The sequence below is a fragment of the Leptodactylus fuscus genome, chromosome 5 (genome assembly GCF_031893055.1).
Source record: "Leptodactylus fuscus isolate aLepFus1 chromosome 5, aLepFus1.hap2, whole genome shotgun sequence".
In the NCBI taxonomy this organism is placed as follows: Eukaryota; Metazoa; Chordata; class Amphibia; order Anura; family Leptodactylidae; genus Leptodactylus; species Leptodactylus fuscus.
The window spans coordinates 201,700,021-201,718,015 of record NC_134269.1 but is presented as its reverse complement, the minus strand read 5'-3'; the positions used below and the strand labels follow the sequence as shown (position 1 = coordinate 201,718,015).

Sequence of the window (17,995 nt, the reverse complement as noted above, 5' to 3'; positions counted from 1 at the left end):
GGTCACACTACATATATTATACAATATAACTATACTATAGGGTCACACTACACATATTATACAATATCACTATACTATAGGGTCACACTACACATATTATACAATGTGACTATACTATAGGGTCACACTACACATATTATACAATATCACTATACTATAGGGTCACACTACATATATTATACAATGTGACTATACTATAGGGTCACACTACACATATTATACAATATCACTATACTATAGGGTCACACTACACATATTATACAATATCACTATACTATAGGGTCACACTACATATATTATACAATGTGACTATACTATAGGGTCACACTATACATATTATACCATGTGACTATACTATAGGGTCACACTATACATATTATACAATGTGACTATACTATAGGGTCACACTACACATATTATACAATGTGAGTATACTATAGGGTCACACTATACATATTATACAATGTGACTATACTATAGGGTCACACTACACATATTGTACAATGTGACTATACTATAGGGTCACACTACATATATTATACAATATAACTGTACTATAGGGTCACACTACACATATTATACAATGTGACTATACTATAGGGTCACACTACATATATTATACAATATAACTGTACTATAGGGTCACACTACACATATTATACAATGTCACAGCCCCGTGTACTCTCTGCCAGGGTTTGTAGTGTCATGGTGTGTCAGCGGAGGACAGCCTGCTGTGCCCACCCCGGGGAGGAGGAGAAGGGGGAGGGGGGAGCAGACAATGCAGAGATGAGTGGAGGGAGAAGTCTGCAGGGATAGGTCATCGCCTGCAGCCCCGGGGCAGCCTGGCGGGGAGCATGGCGGAGAATACACCGATAGACTGGTGACTATCTGTCCGCCCCGCCCTCACTGGAGAGAGGACACCCCCTCCTCATAACAACATGACGAGAGCCCGGCTGCCTCTCTGTCCCTAGTGCCAGGGCTGCGGTGCCACTACTACCCTCCAGCCATGCGCGACTATGATGAGGCGACCTCTTTCCTGGGGGACTGGGGACCCTTCCAACTCACCATCTTCTTCCTGCTCAGCGCCAGCACCATCCCCAATGGCTTCAATGGTATGTCTGTCATGTTCCTGGCTGCCACCCCCGAGCACCGCTGCCTGGTGCCCGACACTGCCAACCTGAGCCAGGCTTGGAGGAATGTCAGCATCCCCTGGGAGGAGACGGACGGGCAGCGGGTGCAGAGCAGGTGCTGGAGGTACAGGCTGGAGACCCTCCGCAACTACTCAGCCCTGGGGCTCATCCCTGGCCTGGACATCAATGTCAGCAGCATCGCCAAGGAGAAGTGTCTGGACGGCTGGGACTATGACCGGGACCTGTACCAGTCCACCGTGGTCACCGAGGTCAGTGCTCAACTATCTATCTATCTATCTATCTATCTATCTATCTATCTATCTCCTATCTATCTATCTATCTATCTATCTATCTATCTATCTATCTATCCATCTATGTATCTATCTATCTATCTATCTATCTATCTATCTCCTATCTATCTATCTATCTATCTATCTATCCATCTATGTATCTATCTATCTATCTATCTATCTATCTATCTATCTCCTATCGCTCTATCTATCTATCTATCTATCTATCTATCTCCTATCTACATATCTATCTATCTATCTATCTATCTATCTATCTATCCATCTATGTATGTATGTATCTATCTATCTATCTCCTATCTATCCCTCTATCTATCTATCTATCTATCTATCTCCTATCTACATATCTATCTATCTATCTATCTATCTATCTCCTATCTACATATCTATCTATCTATCTATCTATCTATCTCCTATCTATCCCTCTATCTATCTATCTATCTATCTCCTATCTATCCCTCTATCTATCTATCTATCTATCTATCTCCTATCTATCTATCTATCTATCTATCTATCTCCTATCTATCTATCTATCTATCTATCTCCTATCTATCTATCTATCTATCTATCTATCTATCTATCTCCTATCTACGTATCTATCTATTTGTCTGTCTATCTATCTATCTATCTATCTATCTCCTATCAATCTATCTATCTATCTATCTATCTATCTCCTATCTATCCATCCGTCTGTCTGTCTATCTATCTATCTATCTATCTATCTATCTATCTATCTATTTGTCTATCAATATGTCTATCTATCTATCTATCTATCTATCTATCTATCTATCTATCTATTTGTCTATCAATATGTCTATCTACGTATATATCTATTTTTCATCAATTGTATTACTCTACAACAGTATCTATCTTTCTCATATATATCTACAGTATATATGTATCTACTTGTGTCTCTATTTCATATCTGTCCACCTATATCATATCTTATCTTATCTTTATCTCTCTGTCCATTGATCTCATATCTTTCTATCATTATCCATCTATCTATCTGTGTATGTATCTGATATCTAGCATTCATCTTCCATCTCATATGTATCTATTGTATCTATGTCACATGTATAGTATCTATGTTCTGTCTAATCCATATCTGTGTCTCTATTGTATCTATTTGTTGTACCTCTCTGTCATACATCTGATATATTATTTATATTCTGTCCATTATGCCTGCACCTATATCATATCTCAGTGACTACATGTATCCTTCTGTCTAGGCTATAAGTCACTCCTGACATATTACATGTGATATATTGTAGTCAGGCAGCGCTGGGTTTGTAGGTTTTGGCCACTATACAAGTTGTAAGATCCCGCTGGCAGAAGCTGATATATGAACATTGTCATGTTATATGATTCATATCCATCCCTGTGCCCACACCTTGTGCGTGAGATGTTAGATGAATAACAAGGCTGACATGTGGCACCGGATGACTTGTTGCCCAAAGCAATGAGATGCCGTAATAAAAGGGTGATATAATAAAGCCCCCGACCATATCTGTGTGCTTCTAGGACACCAGTGTACAGTAATAACACATACAGCACATCTAGTATTACCGTATTAGGTTTCCTCAGCATTAAACAATGTGCCAAGCCCTGGCTGTTGTATACTGTATACTGTGCTAACCTGCTGCATGTATATAGTGTCACATATATCTCTTATACACCGCAACTATCTCTCTAGTACCCATCCCCCCACCAATGTGATACTGGTGACCCCTGCTACCCTATGGATAGGCCATCACTAAGTCCCAGAAAACCCTTTAATGTTAAGTGTATGAAAACACGAATTTCCATTCACACGTCTTCTTATTTTTAGTTTTGGAAATCCGCAGCACGGTTTTTACCGCAAAGTGAGCATGGGATTCACCAGAATCCCATCCACTTTGCTCTGACTGTAAAACGCCGCAAGTTTTCCCACCGCCGGCAAATCGTGGCGTATACACCAAGTCTTGTGCATATTTTGATGTTGTGCTGTGATTCTTTCCAGTATCACAAATGTTCAAACCGTGTACAGACAATAAGGAGGTTAGAACAGGGGTCTCGAGCTCCTCTTCTAGAAGAGATTTGGCTCCTCTGTTCAGTACCTTGTGGGATCTAGACTGGATGGAGCGCTACTGAGCATGTCCGGCCACAGCGATAATCTGACTGTGGTCGTGCAGAACGCCCACTCCGGTGACCAGTGGAGGTCCCAGCAGACACTATATTGTTTGGGGGCACTAACATAGCAATATACTTCCTGGGGGTATTATACTGAGTGGAAGGGGACTAAGGAGCTTTGTATTGTGTGGGAGATATTAAAGGGGTATTCCCATGACGCTTGTTCACTAACTTGCAGGCTGTTGTGCTCTCTTCACTTCCTGCTTTTCTCGGCACATTGGTGGGCGGGGTTTCACTTGCACGGGATTGGTTGTAAATGAATTACCACAGTGTGAAGCTGATGTAGCAGAGCTGAATTTGAGTCAGTTTGCATTTCATACAGAGCTAAGGGACTCCCTATCTCAGCCCTTATGAGCCAAATTCAATTAAACCGACTGATAAGAGCTCAGAAATCCCGGAGCTCTCACCTCCCCTATCTGAGGAGCTCCTTTGCTTGTCTGTGGCAGAGATGTACACCACACTCAGCCCCTCCCTCCCCCTGAGAGCAGGCTGCTACATCACTTGACAAATGAGCAGATAATTCCAAGGGCCATAGAAACAGAGTGTAAACAATGAAGTGAATAAATTAATATAGCGGTCAAACAAAGCAGTTTTTATAAAGCAATGCATTTAGGAAAAGTCTTAAATCCACATAAACTAGTAGTATAGACAGGATCCTTGTGATGGGACATCCCTTTTTAAGGGGCATTATACTGTGCACTAGCCCATTAATGCCCCTCCACACATAGTATAATGATCCATTGGTCGCCTCCACATTACAATGAACTACAAGTGTTCCTCCTCCCCCCTACGCAGTATAACGGACCATTAGTACCCCCGCATAATGCTCCTCAAAATAGATACTAACAGTGGTCATGAGAAAAACTTGCTGTCCCCAAGCCCTGATACCTTACAACAGCAGCAGAGATCAGTAATCCTCCCTACTGTTTACATACAAGCGGTGCCGATCCTTGCGGTGCCGATCCTCGGCGCCACTGTTGTATGAGAAGTTGTTTAGAACTGGAGGAACGCTTTCAGAGGCCACAGCAGGACGGAATTAAAAGTTTTTAGACTCCTGGAGCTTAGAAATATAAAGTAATATTTTATAACAAAATCTAGTAACTAATTCATGAAGAAGCAAGCACTTAGTAACCACCATAACTACATCAGCCTAGATGGGAATCAATCATTGGAAACTCTTCCCAGAAATGTCTACAATCACTATAATCTGACTTTCCATCTAAGATATGGAACAGCTTTATAATTGATCGTGTTTTTACCTTTCGTCAGGGGCTTGGGTGAGATAGAAAACTTACTAATAAGGCCGGGTTCACACGGAGTTACGTGCCGCGAGATTTGGCACGTAGACGCCGCGTGACCCTTTGCGTGCCGTACACGCTCCCATTCATTTCAATGGGAGCGGGGAGCGTATGCGCCGCGCTAGTTTGCGGCCGTGAATAAATGCACGGCCGCAAACTAGCGCGGCGCATACGCTCCCCGCTCCCATTGAAATGAATGGGAGCGTGTACGGCACGCAAAGGGTCACGCGGCGTCTACGTGCCAAATCTCGCGGCACGTAACTCCGTGTGAACCCGGCCTAACTTCAGAATCATGCTGAGCCTCAATCTTTGCTGCTCCTGACTTCACTTAGTGAGGGATCAAACACAAACCTGTTCACAACATGGCTTTTATGGCTTCTTCATACAAAATCAAATCAAACAAGCTTTATTGGCACTCCCGAATAGATAATTGGCATTGCCAAAGCTAGTAAAGCGGGGGGGGGGGGAGTTGGAGTGGTGGGTATGTAGGGTGGGGTGGTTGACTTGGGGTATAACAGTCCGTGGAGTCTCATCTTCCTCTTAGTTGGTGACCACTATATGGGGAGGTGGGGTGGGTGGTTTGGGGTATAACAGTCCGTGGCGTCTCATCTTCCTCTTAGTTGGTGACTGCTATATGGGGAGGTGGGGTGGGTGGTTTGGGGTATAACAGTCCGTGGCGTCTCATCTTCCTCTTAGTTGGTGACTGCTATATGGGGAGGTGGGGTGGGTGGTTTGGGGTATAACAGTCCGTGGAGTCTCATCTTCCTCTTAGTTGGTGACCGCTATATGGGGAGGTGGGGTGGGTGGTTTGGGGTATAACAGTCCGTGGAGTCTCATCTTCCTCTTAGTTGGTGACCACTATATGGGGAGGTGGGGTGGGTGGTTTGGGGTATAACAGTCCGTGGAGTCTCATCTTCCTCTTAGTTGGTGACTGCTATATGGGGAGGTGGGGTGGGTGGTTTGGGGTATAACAGTCCGTGGAGTCTCATCTTCCTCTTAGTTGGTGACCGCTATATGGGGAGGTGGGGTGGGTGGTTTGGGGTATAACAGTCCGTGGCCTCTCATCTTCCTCTTAGTTGGTGACCGCTATATGGGGAGGTGGGGTGGGTGGTTTGGGGTATAACAGTCCGTGGCGTCTCATCTTCCTCTTAGTTGGTGACTGCTATATGGGGAGGTGGGGTGGGTGGTTTGGGGTATAACAGTCCGTGGAGTCTCATCTTCCTCTTAGTTGGTGACCACTATATGGGGAGGTGGGGTGGGTGGTTTGGGGTATAACAGTCCGTGGAGTCTCATCTTCCTCTTAGTTGGTGACCGCTATATGGGGAGGTGGGGTGGGTGATTTGGGGTATAACAGTCCGTGGCGTCTCATCTTCCTCTTAGTTGGTGACTGCTATATGGGGAGGTGGGGTGGGTGGTTTGGGGTATAACAGTCCGTGGCGTCTCATCTTCCTCTTAGTTGGTGACTGCTATATGGGGAGGTGGGGTGGGTGGTTTGGGGTATAACAGTCCGTGGCGTCTCATCTTCCTCTTAGTTGGTGACCGCTATATGGGGAGGTGGGGTGGGTGGTTTGGGGTATAACAGTCCGTGGAGTCTCATCTTCCTCTTCCATACCACTACATACACGTCTTACCACCTTGCTTTTCCCGGCACATGTGTCAAAAACAGGGCACTGGTGCAGGATGTACAGCTGATCGTGGGGGTGCCAGGACTAGGACCCCTCTAATCTGATATAAGCAGTAAATAAAGAAGGAAGTCCTCAGCTGTCGAGCTTCCCTAGATGCCACTTTGCATTACACGAAAGCACGCCTTGCACTGCCTGGCATCATCCTGACTCCTGATGTCCTTAGCTGCACTTCTTCTTCTGCTTAAGGGCACATAACCATTAAAGGTACATGTAACTATATCCTAACACCTGCATATGGTGCCAGAGCTCTGTGTTTGTTGTATACGCCGGGAATAGCAGTGTGATATGTGTCAGGATAGGAAAGCACCATTATATATGTATTCTTTTTATCACAATCGAAGGCAGGCAGTTGTATACTGTCGGATGCCTGTACAGTTCCTTGGTACAGGTCGTAAGATTTGGTTATCTTCCTAATGTATTGTAAGCTGACTAGTATACAATTGTAACGAAAAATAACCGCTGCTTTAGGTTCTCCGGTTTGCCAGTAGATGCATACCAGTAATAAACTCCCTGTAACATACACAATGTCAAAGTGCGCCCCTCCCCAATCTCGTGTGCCCCAAGGCAGCCATGATGCTATCTTCTTGTTGACTCATTTGTATGTTCTTTCTTATTCTATGAACCTTGACAACATTGAGCCGACATGTAACTGCAGGAATATACGGCCGCTCTATCTAATGGTGCAGATGTCTGTAGAGTTATCTAATGTGACATATTCACGGACCACGTGACAAACCGACTGTGGAGATTTAACCACTTTAGGTCTGGGCTATATTTCCTGATTTTGGCATTAAAACGTAACAAAAACTAGATACGTTTAGAATTGCCGTAATTCGGGGACGCCATTTTGGCTGCGCAGTGAACGCTGTAAAAATGGAGCCCGTAAGAAAGTCACGCTAATTTTTTTTACAGTTTGTGAAAAGTAAAAAATTTTACGGCTTTTGGAAAGTGAGGAGTAAAAAACGAAAAGTGAAAAAAATGGCCGGAAACCAAAAAAAAAAGAAGGGGAAGCATATTGTAGTCACTCTGGGTGGGGCTAGAACCTGAGATATGGGCTTAATAGTGGCGAACAGTTCTAACATAACTGACACATTGCCTTTAAGAGGTCGTCATGATTGTCACGTTTTTGAGGAAAAATCCCACTGTGTAAACCCAGGCTTAGAAACCCATCCTAACAATTGGCTGATCAGTTACTGAAACTATGGACGCCCCATATTTCTCTTGTAGTACAGAGGGAGACATTCTTACTGCTAGTTCTCCTTTCTACTATGACTGGGGGACCTGAGCAGGTAAAGGGACAGTAGCCATCTTCATCCAGTATGATAATATGGCACCTGACAAATATGGCCCTTTCACTCACGAGCTATGTAAAACTGATTGATAGTATTTGGTTGTGTATTTGGAGATAAGATAAGGTATCAAGCATGGATACATTGAAAGGTTGTTATATAGACCCTAGATGTAGTAAAGACCCTAAATGTTATATAGACCCTAGATGTAGTAAAGACCCTAAATGTTATATAGACCCTAGATGTTGTATAGACCCTAGATCAGTGATGGCGAACCTTTTAGAGACTGAGTGCCCAAACTGCAACCCAAAACCCACTGATTTATCACAAAGTGCCAACATGACAATTTAACCTTAATACTGTGCGGATCCACAATTGCACACAATTACAGACCTGCAAAATATGGTCATACGAATGCGGCTTTATAGAGTTTTCTGATCCACTGTGACCCCCACACTGTCTAATCTGCTTCACAGTGGCCCCCACAAAGTATAATCTGCTACATAGTGGCCCCCACAAAGTATAATCTGCTGCACAGTGGTCTCCACAGAGTACAATCTGCTGCACAGTGGCCCCCACAAAGTATGATCTGCTGCACAGTGGCCCCCACAAAGTATAATCTGCTGCACAGTGGTCCCCACACAGTACAATCTGCTGCACAGTGGTCTCCACAGAGTACAATCTGCTGCAGAGTGACCTCCACACAGTACAATCTGCTGCAGAGTGACCTCCACACAGTACAATCTGCTGCAGAGTGGCCCCCACACAGTACAATCTGCTGCACAGTGGCCCCCACACAGTATAATCTGCTGCACAGTGGTCCCCACACAGTACAATCTGCTGCACAGTGGTCTCCACAGAGTACAATCTGCTGCAGAGTGACCTCCACACAGTACAATCTGCTGCAGAGTGGCCCCCACACAGTACAATCTGCTCCACAGTGGCCCCCACACAGTACAATCTGTTCCACTGATGGGTGCCCAAAGAGAGGGCTCTGAGTGCCACCTCTGGCACCTGTGCCATAGGTTCGCCATCACGGCCCTAGATGTTATATAGACCCCTAGAGTCTCAGCTTGTACTCCTGGAAGTACCCGCCCTGCATCCAGGAGGAGTTACTCACACAGTCTCCATGATGTGCTTGTAGGTAACGATCAGGCTTGGTCCTAAGGTTTGACGTATGCTGGTATTTAAGGGGTTAAGACAAAGGATATACAGGAACAATGAATGACGTCTAGAATACTAATATAGAGGGCTGGCTCCTCTGGGTACTCCCTTAGGTACTACTGACTCATCAGATCTCTGCAGCAAGACAGATGTCTGATTCTTCCTTCTACTACAGTGGCGGACATATTGTGGACTGCTAATGTAAATGTGTATGTAATAATACAGAGCTCCAACATCTAACCAAAAAGTTAGAATGTGACTGGCGCAGTCTCGGTCACTACAGTCTTACCCTTCTATGTGGTGGACTCTTCATTTGTACGAGGTTTTTTAAGCATTGCCAGGTTGTGGTCAGGACTGTTTCCTGACATGAATGCCCGGTGCTGTAAACCACATATTTCTGATGCAAGGCAAGAGCTGAATATTATTCTGCAACTCATATTTTTTCCCATTGCAACTAGATAAGGATATTTTATATTCGGCGGTCCAGATAGCTTTGCATCCAGTCCTCCTCTGCTCAGTAGGAAGCCCCCGATGTACTCGGTTTAGTGCTTTAGATTCAGATATGGCTTTTTATAAGCATTGCACCCTATGACGATGACGAATGCATGTAATGCAAATTTATCAACGAGATAGCAGAGTGTGTTGTGGGGTAGAGGAGTTAGCGGCTCATCCCCAACACCCTCAAGGGTTAGTTATTAGAGATGAGCGAACAGTGTTCTATCGAACACATGTTCGATCGGATATCAGGGTGTTCGCCATGTTCGAATCGAATCGAACACCACGTGGTAAAGTGCGCCAAAATTCGATTCCCCTCCCACCTTCCCTGGCGCCTTTTTTGCACCAATAACAGCGCAGGGGAGGTGGGACAGGAACTACGACACTGGGGGCATTGAAAAAAATTGGAAAAAGTCATTGGCTGCCGAAATCAGGTGACCTCCATTTTAGACGAATAGTGGATTTCAAATCCGGGTCATATGAGAATGTGAACTTTGTGACTATGAGACAGGGATAGCTGTACAGGCAGGGATAGCTAGGGATAACCTTTATTTAGGGGGGAATGTTATTAAAAATAACTTTTTGGGGCTCTATCGGGTGTGTAATTGTGATTTTTGTGAGATAAACTTTTTCCCATAGGGATGCATTGGCCAGCGCTGATTGGCCGAATTCCGTACTCTGGCCAATCAGTGCTGGCCAATGCATTCTATTAGCTTGATGAAGCAGAGTGTGCACAAGGGTTCAAGCGCACCCTCGGCTCTGATGTAGGAGAGCCGAGGGTGCACTTGAACCCTTGTGCACCCTCAGCTCTGCTACATCAGAGCCGAGGGTGCGCTTGAACCCTTGTGCACACTCTGCTTCATCAAGCTAATAGAATGCATTGGCCAGCGCTGATTGGCCAATGTATTCTATTAGCCTGATGAAGTAGAGCTGAATGTGTGTGCTAAGCACACACATTCAGCTCTACTTCATCGGGCTAATAGAATGCATTGGCCAGCGCTGATTGGCCAGAGTACGGAACTCGACCAATCAGCGCTGGCTCTGCTGGAGGAGGCGGAGTCTAAGATCGCTCCACACCAGTCTCCATTCAGGTCCGACCTTAGACTCCGCCTCCTCCGGCAGAGCCAGCGCTGATTGGCCGAAGGCTGGCCAATGCATTCCTATGCGAATGCAGAGACTTAGCAGTGCTGAGTCAGTTTTGCTCAACTACACATCTGATGCACACTCGGCACTGCTACATCAGATGTAGCAATCTGATGTAGCAGAGCCGAGGGTGCACTAGAACCCCTGTGCAAACTCAGTTCACGCTAATAGAATGCATTGGCCAGCGCTGATTGGCCAATGCATTCTATTAGCCCGATGAAGTAGAGCTGAATGTGTGTGCTAAGCACACACATTCAGCACTGCTTCATCACGCCAATACAATGCATTAGCCAGTGCTGATTGGCCAGAGTACGGAATTCGGCCAATCAGCGCTGGCTCTGCTGGAGGAGGCGGAGTCTAAGGTCGGACCTGAATGGAGACTGGTGTGGAGCGATCTTAGACTCCGCCTCCTCCAGCAGAGCCAGCGCTGATTGGTCGAGTTCCGTACTCTGGCCAATCAGCGCTGGCCAATGCATTCTATTAGCCCGATGAAGTAGAGCTGAATGTGTGTGCTTAGCACACACATTCAGCTCTACTTCATCAGGCTAATAGAATACATTGGCCAATCAGCGCTGGCCAATGCATTCTATTAGCTTGATGAAGCAGAGTGTGCACAAGGGTTCAAGCGCACCCTCGGCTCTGATGTAGCAGAGCTGAGGGTGCACAAGGGTTCAAGTGCACCCTCGGCTCTCCTACATCAGAGCCGAGGGTGCGCTTGAACCCTTGTGCAGCCTCGGCTCTGCTACATCAGAGCCGAGGGTGCGCTTGAACCCTTGTGCACACTCTGCTTCATCAAGCTAATAGAATGCATTGGCCAGCACTGATTGGCCAGAGTACGGAATTCGGCCAATCAGCGCTGGCCAATGCATTCTATTAGCCCGATGAAGTAGAGCTGAATGTGTGTGCTAAGCACACACATTCAGCACTGCTTCATCACGCCAATACAATGCATTAGCCAGTGCTGATTGGCCAGAGTACGGAATTCGGCCAATCAGCGCTGGCTCTGCTGGAGGAGGCGGAGTCTAAGATCGCTCCACACCAGTCTCCATTCAGGTCCGACCTTAGACTCCGCCTCCTCCAGCAGAGCCAGCGCTGATTGGCCGAATTCCGTACTCTGGCCAATCAGCACTGGCTAATGCATTGTATTGGCTTGATGAAGCAGTGCTGAATGTGTGTGCTTAGCACACACATTCAGCTCTACTTCATCGGGCTAATAGAATGCATTGGCCAATCAGCGCTGGCCAATGCATTCTATTAGCGTGAACTGAGTTTGCACAGGGGTTCTAGTGCACCCTCGGCTCTGCTACATCAGATTGCTACATCTGATGTAGCAGTGCCGAGTGTGCATCAGATGTGTAGTTGAGCAAAACTGACTCAGCACTGCTAAGTCTGCATTCGCATAGGAATGCATTGGCCAGCCTTCGGCCAATCAGCGCTGGCTCTGCCGGAGGAGGCGGAGTCTAAGGTCGGACCTGAATGGAGACTGGTGTGGAGCTATCTTAGACTCCGCCTCCTCCAGCAGAGCCAGCGCTGATTGGTCGAGTTCCGTACTCTGGCCAATCAGCACTGGCCAATGCATTTCTATGGGGAAAAGTTAGCTTGCGAAAATCGCAAACTGACAGGGATTTCCATGAAATAAAGTGACTTTTATGCCCCCAGACATGCTTCCCCTGCTGTCCCAGTGTCATTCCAGGGTGTTGGTATCATTTCCTGGGGTGTCATAGTGGACTTGGTGACCCTCCAGACACGAATTTGGGTTTCCCCCTTAACGAGTTTATGTTCCCCATAGACTATAATGGGGTTCGAAACCCATTCGAACACTCGAACAGTGAGCGGCTGTTCGAATCGAATTTCGAACCTCGAACATTTTAGTGTTCGCTCATCTCTATTAGTTATCTCACAGCAAGCTGATTTACTGGAGGATTCTGGAGTACCCGGAGGAAACTGATGCAAACACAGGGAGAGTCTACAAGTCTCATATGGATTCAACACAGGACCCCAGGTCTGCAAGGCAAGAGTGCTAACCACTGACCCACCCTGCTGTCCAAGGCCCAATTGTCAGGTCACTTATTGAGAACAAACTTCTGATACTTGGCCCATGGATGTGTCATCCCACTGCACCAAAAACGGGACAGACGCATATATCTTTAATCAGAGCTTGTTTTAATCCAAGTACACTTGGACTCTTAGTCTGAGATCTGATACCCTGTTTCCCCGAAAATAAGTCATCCCCCAAAAGAAAGACATAGCAGAGGTTTTGTTGAATTGCCTAATATAAGGCACCCCCCGAAAGTAAGACATCCCCCAATAATAATAATAATAATAATATTTCGGCGCAAAGATTGTATGAAGAAAAATATTGCAGCCAGCTGAACACTGTGCGCGATGTTCCAAGTGCACAGGTATGCCGGCTGCTGGCGCCGCTGCAATACGTTGTATCTACTGTTCCTGATGCTGTAGGATGAGCTGGGAGATGCCTGCTGTGTATACACTAAGCATCGTATGCAGTGGAGGGTCCACTCTCAGCTCATCCCACAGAAGCAGGAACACTGGATACAATGTACGGTATCACAGCAGCGGCAGCAGCCGGCTTTCCTGTGCACATGGAGCACCGCACACAGCGTTCAGCCGGCTGCAATGTTTTTCTTCATACAGTCTTTGCGCAGCAAGCACATATGCGTGCAGCACAGTGGCGGCGGCAGCACACAAAAATAAAATAAGACATCTGAAAATAAGACATAGCATATCTTTAGGCTCAAAATTTAATATAAGACACTGTCTTATTTTCGGGGAAACACGGTAGTCTTAGGGTAAGTTCACATGTAGTTTTTTGGTCAGAATCCTGACCAAAAAGACAGCTCCCATTGAAATCAATGGGAACCACTCAGGAGTTTTTTTCCGGGAGCCAGAAAAAAGAAGCGACATGTTCATTCCTCAGGCCGAGTCGCTTCGCAATTTCGGCCTGAAGACGCTCCCCTCCTCCGGACTAGGCCTATTCATTGGGCCTTATCCGGAGCGGAGTGCGCGACTGGATGCCGGTGCAGTCCACTGGCTTTTGAGGCCGCCTCAGGTTCCGGTCCAAAAAACCCAGTGTGAACTTTACCCATATCATTCTTTTTGTTCACCTCTTCCGCCCCTGAAAAATGGAACAAAATTGATCAAGAAGTTTCATGGCACGCACAATCTTCCGCGCAGAAACAAAAGAAAACCATTCACAACGCTGTAGTCAGACATATAAGAATTTACAGGTGTCGGAATAGGTCACTTTATACATTTTGTAAGATATCAAAACAGGACACAGAACGACAGAAATTTAGTATTGTCATGATTTTACTGACCCGCAGAATAAGGGAGCCTTCACACGGAGTAAACGCGCGTGTATTTTTGCAAAATACACGTGTAAAAATACGCCTGTAAAATGTCATTGAAGTCAATGGGAGTCTTATTTTTACACGTGTATTCTGCAAAAATACACGCGCGTTTACTCCGTGTGAAGGCTCCCTTAAGGTAATGTGTCCTTCACACTGCACGACTGCGACTGCTGTAAGAACAAATTCCCATAAAAAACGACTATTCCTGGTTTTATTTCCCCATTCAGCTGTTTTTCCAGCTTCCCAGTAAATTGTATGGCATATTAAGGGGCCGCTATGAAGTACGATTTGTTCTGCATAAAACAAGCCCTCATTCTACTTAAAAAAGTTGAGTTCTTGGAAGACAGAGAGGAAATAGCGTAAATGAAAAATCACCGTGACCTTAAGGAATCAATTTTTGGACTTTGGGATGTCTTTGAACGTAAGCATGTAATAGCGCTTGGTCACTAGACTGCAGTAGACAGCGGTCTTGAAGATCTGGTTGGTTTCTTCACTTAGACCCTGTAAGCCTGGGAACTTTCACATGATGCTCAGCGTTTGCATATTCAAATATACGGCATATGCACACATGTGAAAGTGATGTTTAACTTGTTATATGGAGCTATCTTCAATAGCCCAGAGCCACATTGCAATTGTCTAACCTAAAGTAAATGTAGCTGCTGGTATAGGATGGGTATTTTGAATGAATGCCCCCCATTGCTTCCCCTGTACAATAATATAGCCCCCATCACTTCCACCATATAATACGGTAGTCCCATCACTGCCCTTGAAACAGTATAATGGCCCCCATCAGTTGTCTTCATATAGTGGTCCCCTATATAATGGTCCTCATACAGTAGTCCCCCATACAATGGCCCTCTATAGAGTGGTTCCCATAGTGGTGAGTATTCAGTACTTACCTGCTCTGCTCCAGGTACACTGTTCTGTTGTGTCATGTGCCCAAAGCAGGAAGGAGTGGGATAGGCTGGGGAACAGAGTGGTAAGTACATAAGTAACACTTACCTCTCACTGCTACGGCTTGTAGGCCAGGGGCTTAATGTGGCCCCTGGTCTACAAGTTGGAAGGTGGTAGGACAGGAAGCCATACTACAGTCAAAACGGGGTTGGGGCTTCTCTTCTCCTAAGATGGGAGGAGCCATTTGCATCCCACCCCTGCTTAGTATGCATGAGAGATTCACTGCATTGTAGTCCAGCTTTTGCAATCTGACAACCGATTGTAGATAAAGCTATTCCATAAACCCAATACGGCTGTCCGCAAATTGGTGTCTGATTTTCTGATTTGGCTTGTATTACAGGTCATGTCACAAGTCTTCTAGAAAGTCAAGCATTGACCTATAGAGGGGCTACCTTCCAGTAGGTGGCACTAGAGACATTTTTCCTTTCCACCCATGTAAACATACAGTATTTGCAGATTCTTTTATGGACATTTTTAGCACATTCACAAAATTTACCATAAATGTCTGATCAATGTGGATCCCACCTACCTCCAGAACGGGGATTACCCGAACCCCTGTTTTGAGAGGTGCTGCAAATGGAGGGGTGACCTAGCGTACGCCATGTGGAAATTGTGTCGTATTCAGCTCCTGAGAACCCGGCTTTAGTGTATCAGACCTCCATACCAGGATGGGTGTGCAGTCTCAGGATGTAAACCATATGTCCCCTAATCTTATATACAGTATATGACTCAAGAGAACACCATGACATGAATGACTGGTATATATTTAGTTAAACTCTGACAAGATCTCAGGCGCGTGCGAGGTGACATAAATGGAGACCATGACTAAGCATTCTGACGCGCGCTGAGCATTGTGTCGTGTTGTCACCAGCAACAATAAAAGCCTATACAGATCTGGCACACACATGGTTACATCATGCAAACACGCCTGTTTACTGTCCTAGCCTGGCTGCATTATTTATCCCTATATACACACAACAAAAAAAGGCGGTTGCGCCGGTTATTAATCCGTAAACCTACTTATTATATGACCTTTTGATATATACTTTAGCGGAGCAATGCTTTTAGGGGAGAACGTCTCCTTACGTAGCGAGTCCTATAGAATATACTCCATTTTTATGTGCAATATGCATTGAAAGAAAAAAAAAGTGAAAGTACAGTATATAGCTCATATACTTAGAAGGCCTTCTACAGGCAATCTGAAGCGTACACCCGTGCACCCATTCCCCCAAAAAATCCAATCCTCATACAGCTACACCAGCAGAAAAATAAAAAAGTTAGGGTTCTTGGATAGGAAGATAAAACAAAAAAAGAATTGCTTGTATATTTCCACCTAAAATAGGCCAAGGGATTATGGAAGGTCATGCATGCAGAATTTATTTATGTGGTTTGTATTCGGTGTGCGCGCGTTTGGGTTGGGTCTCTCTTAGCAGATGAGTATTAAAATCTGTTTCCGGCCCTGGTGACATCTCTTCCTCTTCACCTAGTTATAAATATAGCCAGATATGAAGTGCCTGCAAAGGGCGCACGTTCCAAAAATGTAAATCTGAAATTGTGGCCCATAACAGCCAATTACAGCATTGCTTTTAATTGTTTTTTTAAAGAAATAATAAATTGAGTGGTTGCTATCTAGCTGCAGCTCCACAGTTGGATTTTCCTAGCTCCACCGTTCCTGGGCAATAGGTGCAGTTAGTTTTGGTGCCTGATATACTATGTAGGCTCTGTGCTGTCAGGGAAGAGCAGACAAGGGGTGTGATTCTGATCTCTGCCTCTGATTGGACCTCTGAATCACACCCCTTGCCTGATTGATATCTTGCACCAATAGCATATCACGCACCAAAACTAACTACGCTCACGTTAACAGATTCTAAGAACTGGAGTCGGTGGAGGGGTGAAAGGTCCTTTTTAAGGTTGATAGAATTTAACAACAGTGACACCTCCAGGCCACGTGGAGGCACTACTCCTCACCTAATGTTGCTTCCGATGTGGGGCCGAGTTTGCAGCAGAGTCCACTTGGATGACACGGGGAGTGATATCTGAGTGCATTATGTATTCACTTCTGTGGGCGCAATCCATTCTGTTCCAATGATGTGGATGACTATAGAGCAGGTGTTATTGGAGACCCCCATAGAGGAGACCACAGAATGCACCAAGTGTCATCCAAGTGTCTTCCACTGCAAACTCAGCCCCACATCGGAAACACACTCAGTCGTGTGCATTGGGTCTTACCATGATTTTATGTAATGGAAAAAAAATTTTATTTGACCTCATAGGCATAAAATCTTGTATATTTTATATACCTGCTTGACCATAACAATGTAAGAACAGTAACTAGAGATGAGCGAGTACTGTTCGGATCAGCCGATCCGAACAGCACGCTTGCATAGAAATGAATGGACGTAGCCGGCACGCAGGGGGTTAAGCGGCCGACCGCCGTCAAAGCGGAAGTACCAGGTGCATCCATTCATTTCTATGGAGCGTGCTGTTCGGATCGGCTGATCCAAACAGTACTCGCTCATCTCTAACAGTAACTACAATCAAATAAATGAAACAAGTAGTAAACATACTGCAATACCACACAAAGTCAGATATACAGATCTTAGGCTAGAAATGTTTTCATATCCCAATATTTCAGTTCTAGTTGAATATATGACAACATCTGGAATGAGGCATTTTTGATGCAGTTTGGGGGCAAGACAAATACGGGATTGGATGTGAGAGATAGAAAAAAAATAAAGTTCTTTACTCTCTCGCCTTTGACGCGACTTGAAAACTGCATCAAAAACTCGGGATATTCTCCACAAATTTCCATTGGTCATTGAACTTAGGAAATACACTGTCTACCGATAAGTATTTGGACATCCAGTAAAGTTCTGCAGAGGTGGAGTTGTGGTCTGGGGGTGTTTCTTCTGGTATGGACTGAGACTCTTGGTCCCGTGCACGGTAAACTCAACGCCAACGTCTATAGATAACAGGGTGCTTCCTA

The 17,995-nt window shown here is 45.3% G+C and overlaps 1 protein-coding gene across 1 annotated transcript in view; it reads left to right on the top strand.

The window, feature by feature from the left end:
- The first annotated feature begins 870 nt into the window (after positions 1–870).
- Positions 871–17,995, top strand: part of LOC142203916 (solute carrier family 22 member 4-like) — a 35,883-nt gene continuing 18,758 nt past the window's right edge. Inside the window, exon 1 of the mRNA XM_075275022.1 lies at positions 871–1,399. Coding sequence (XP_075131123.1) covers positions 1,007–1,399 — 393 coding nt within the window. The 5' untranslated portion in view covers positions 871–1,006. The remainder of the gene's footprint in view (positions 1,400–17,995) is intronic.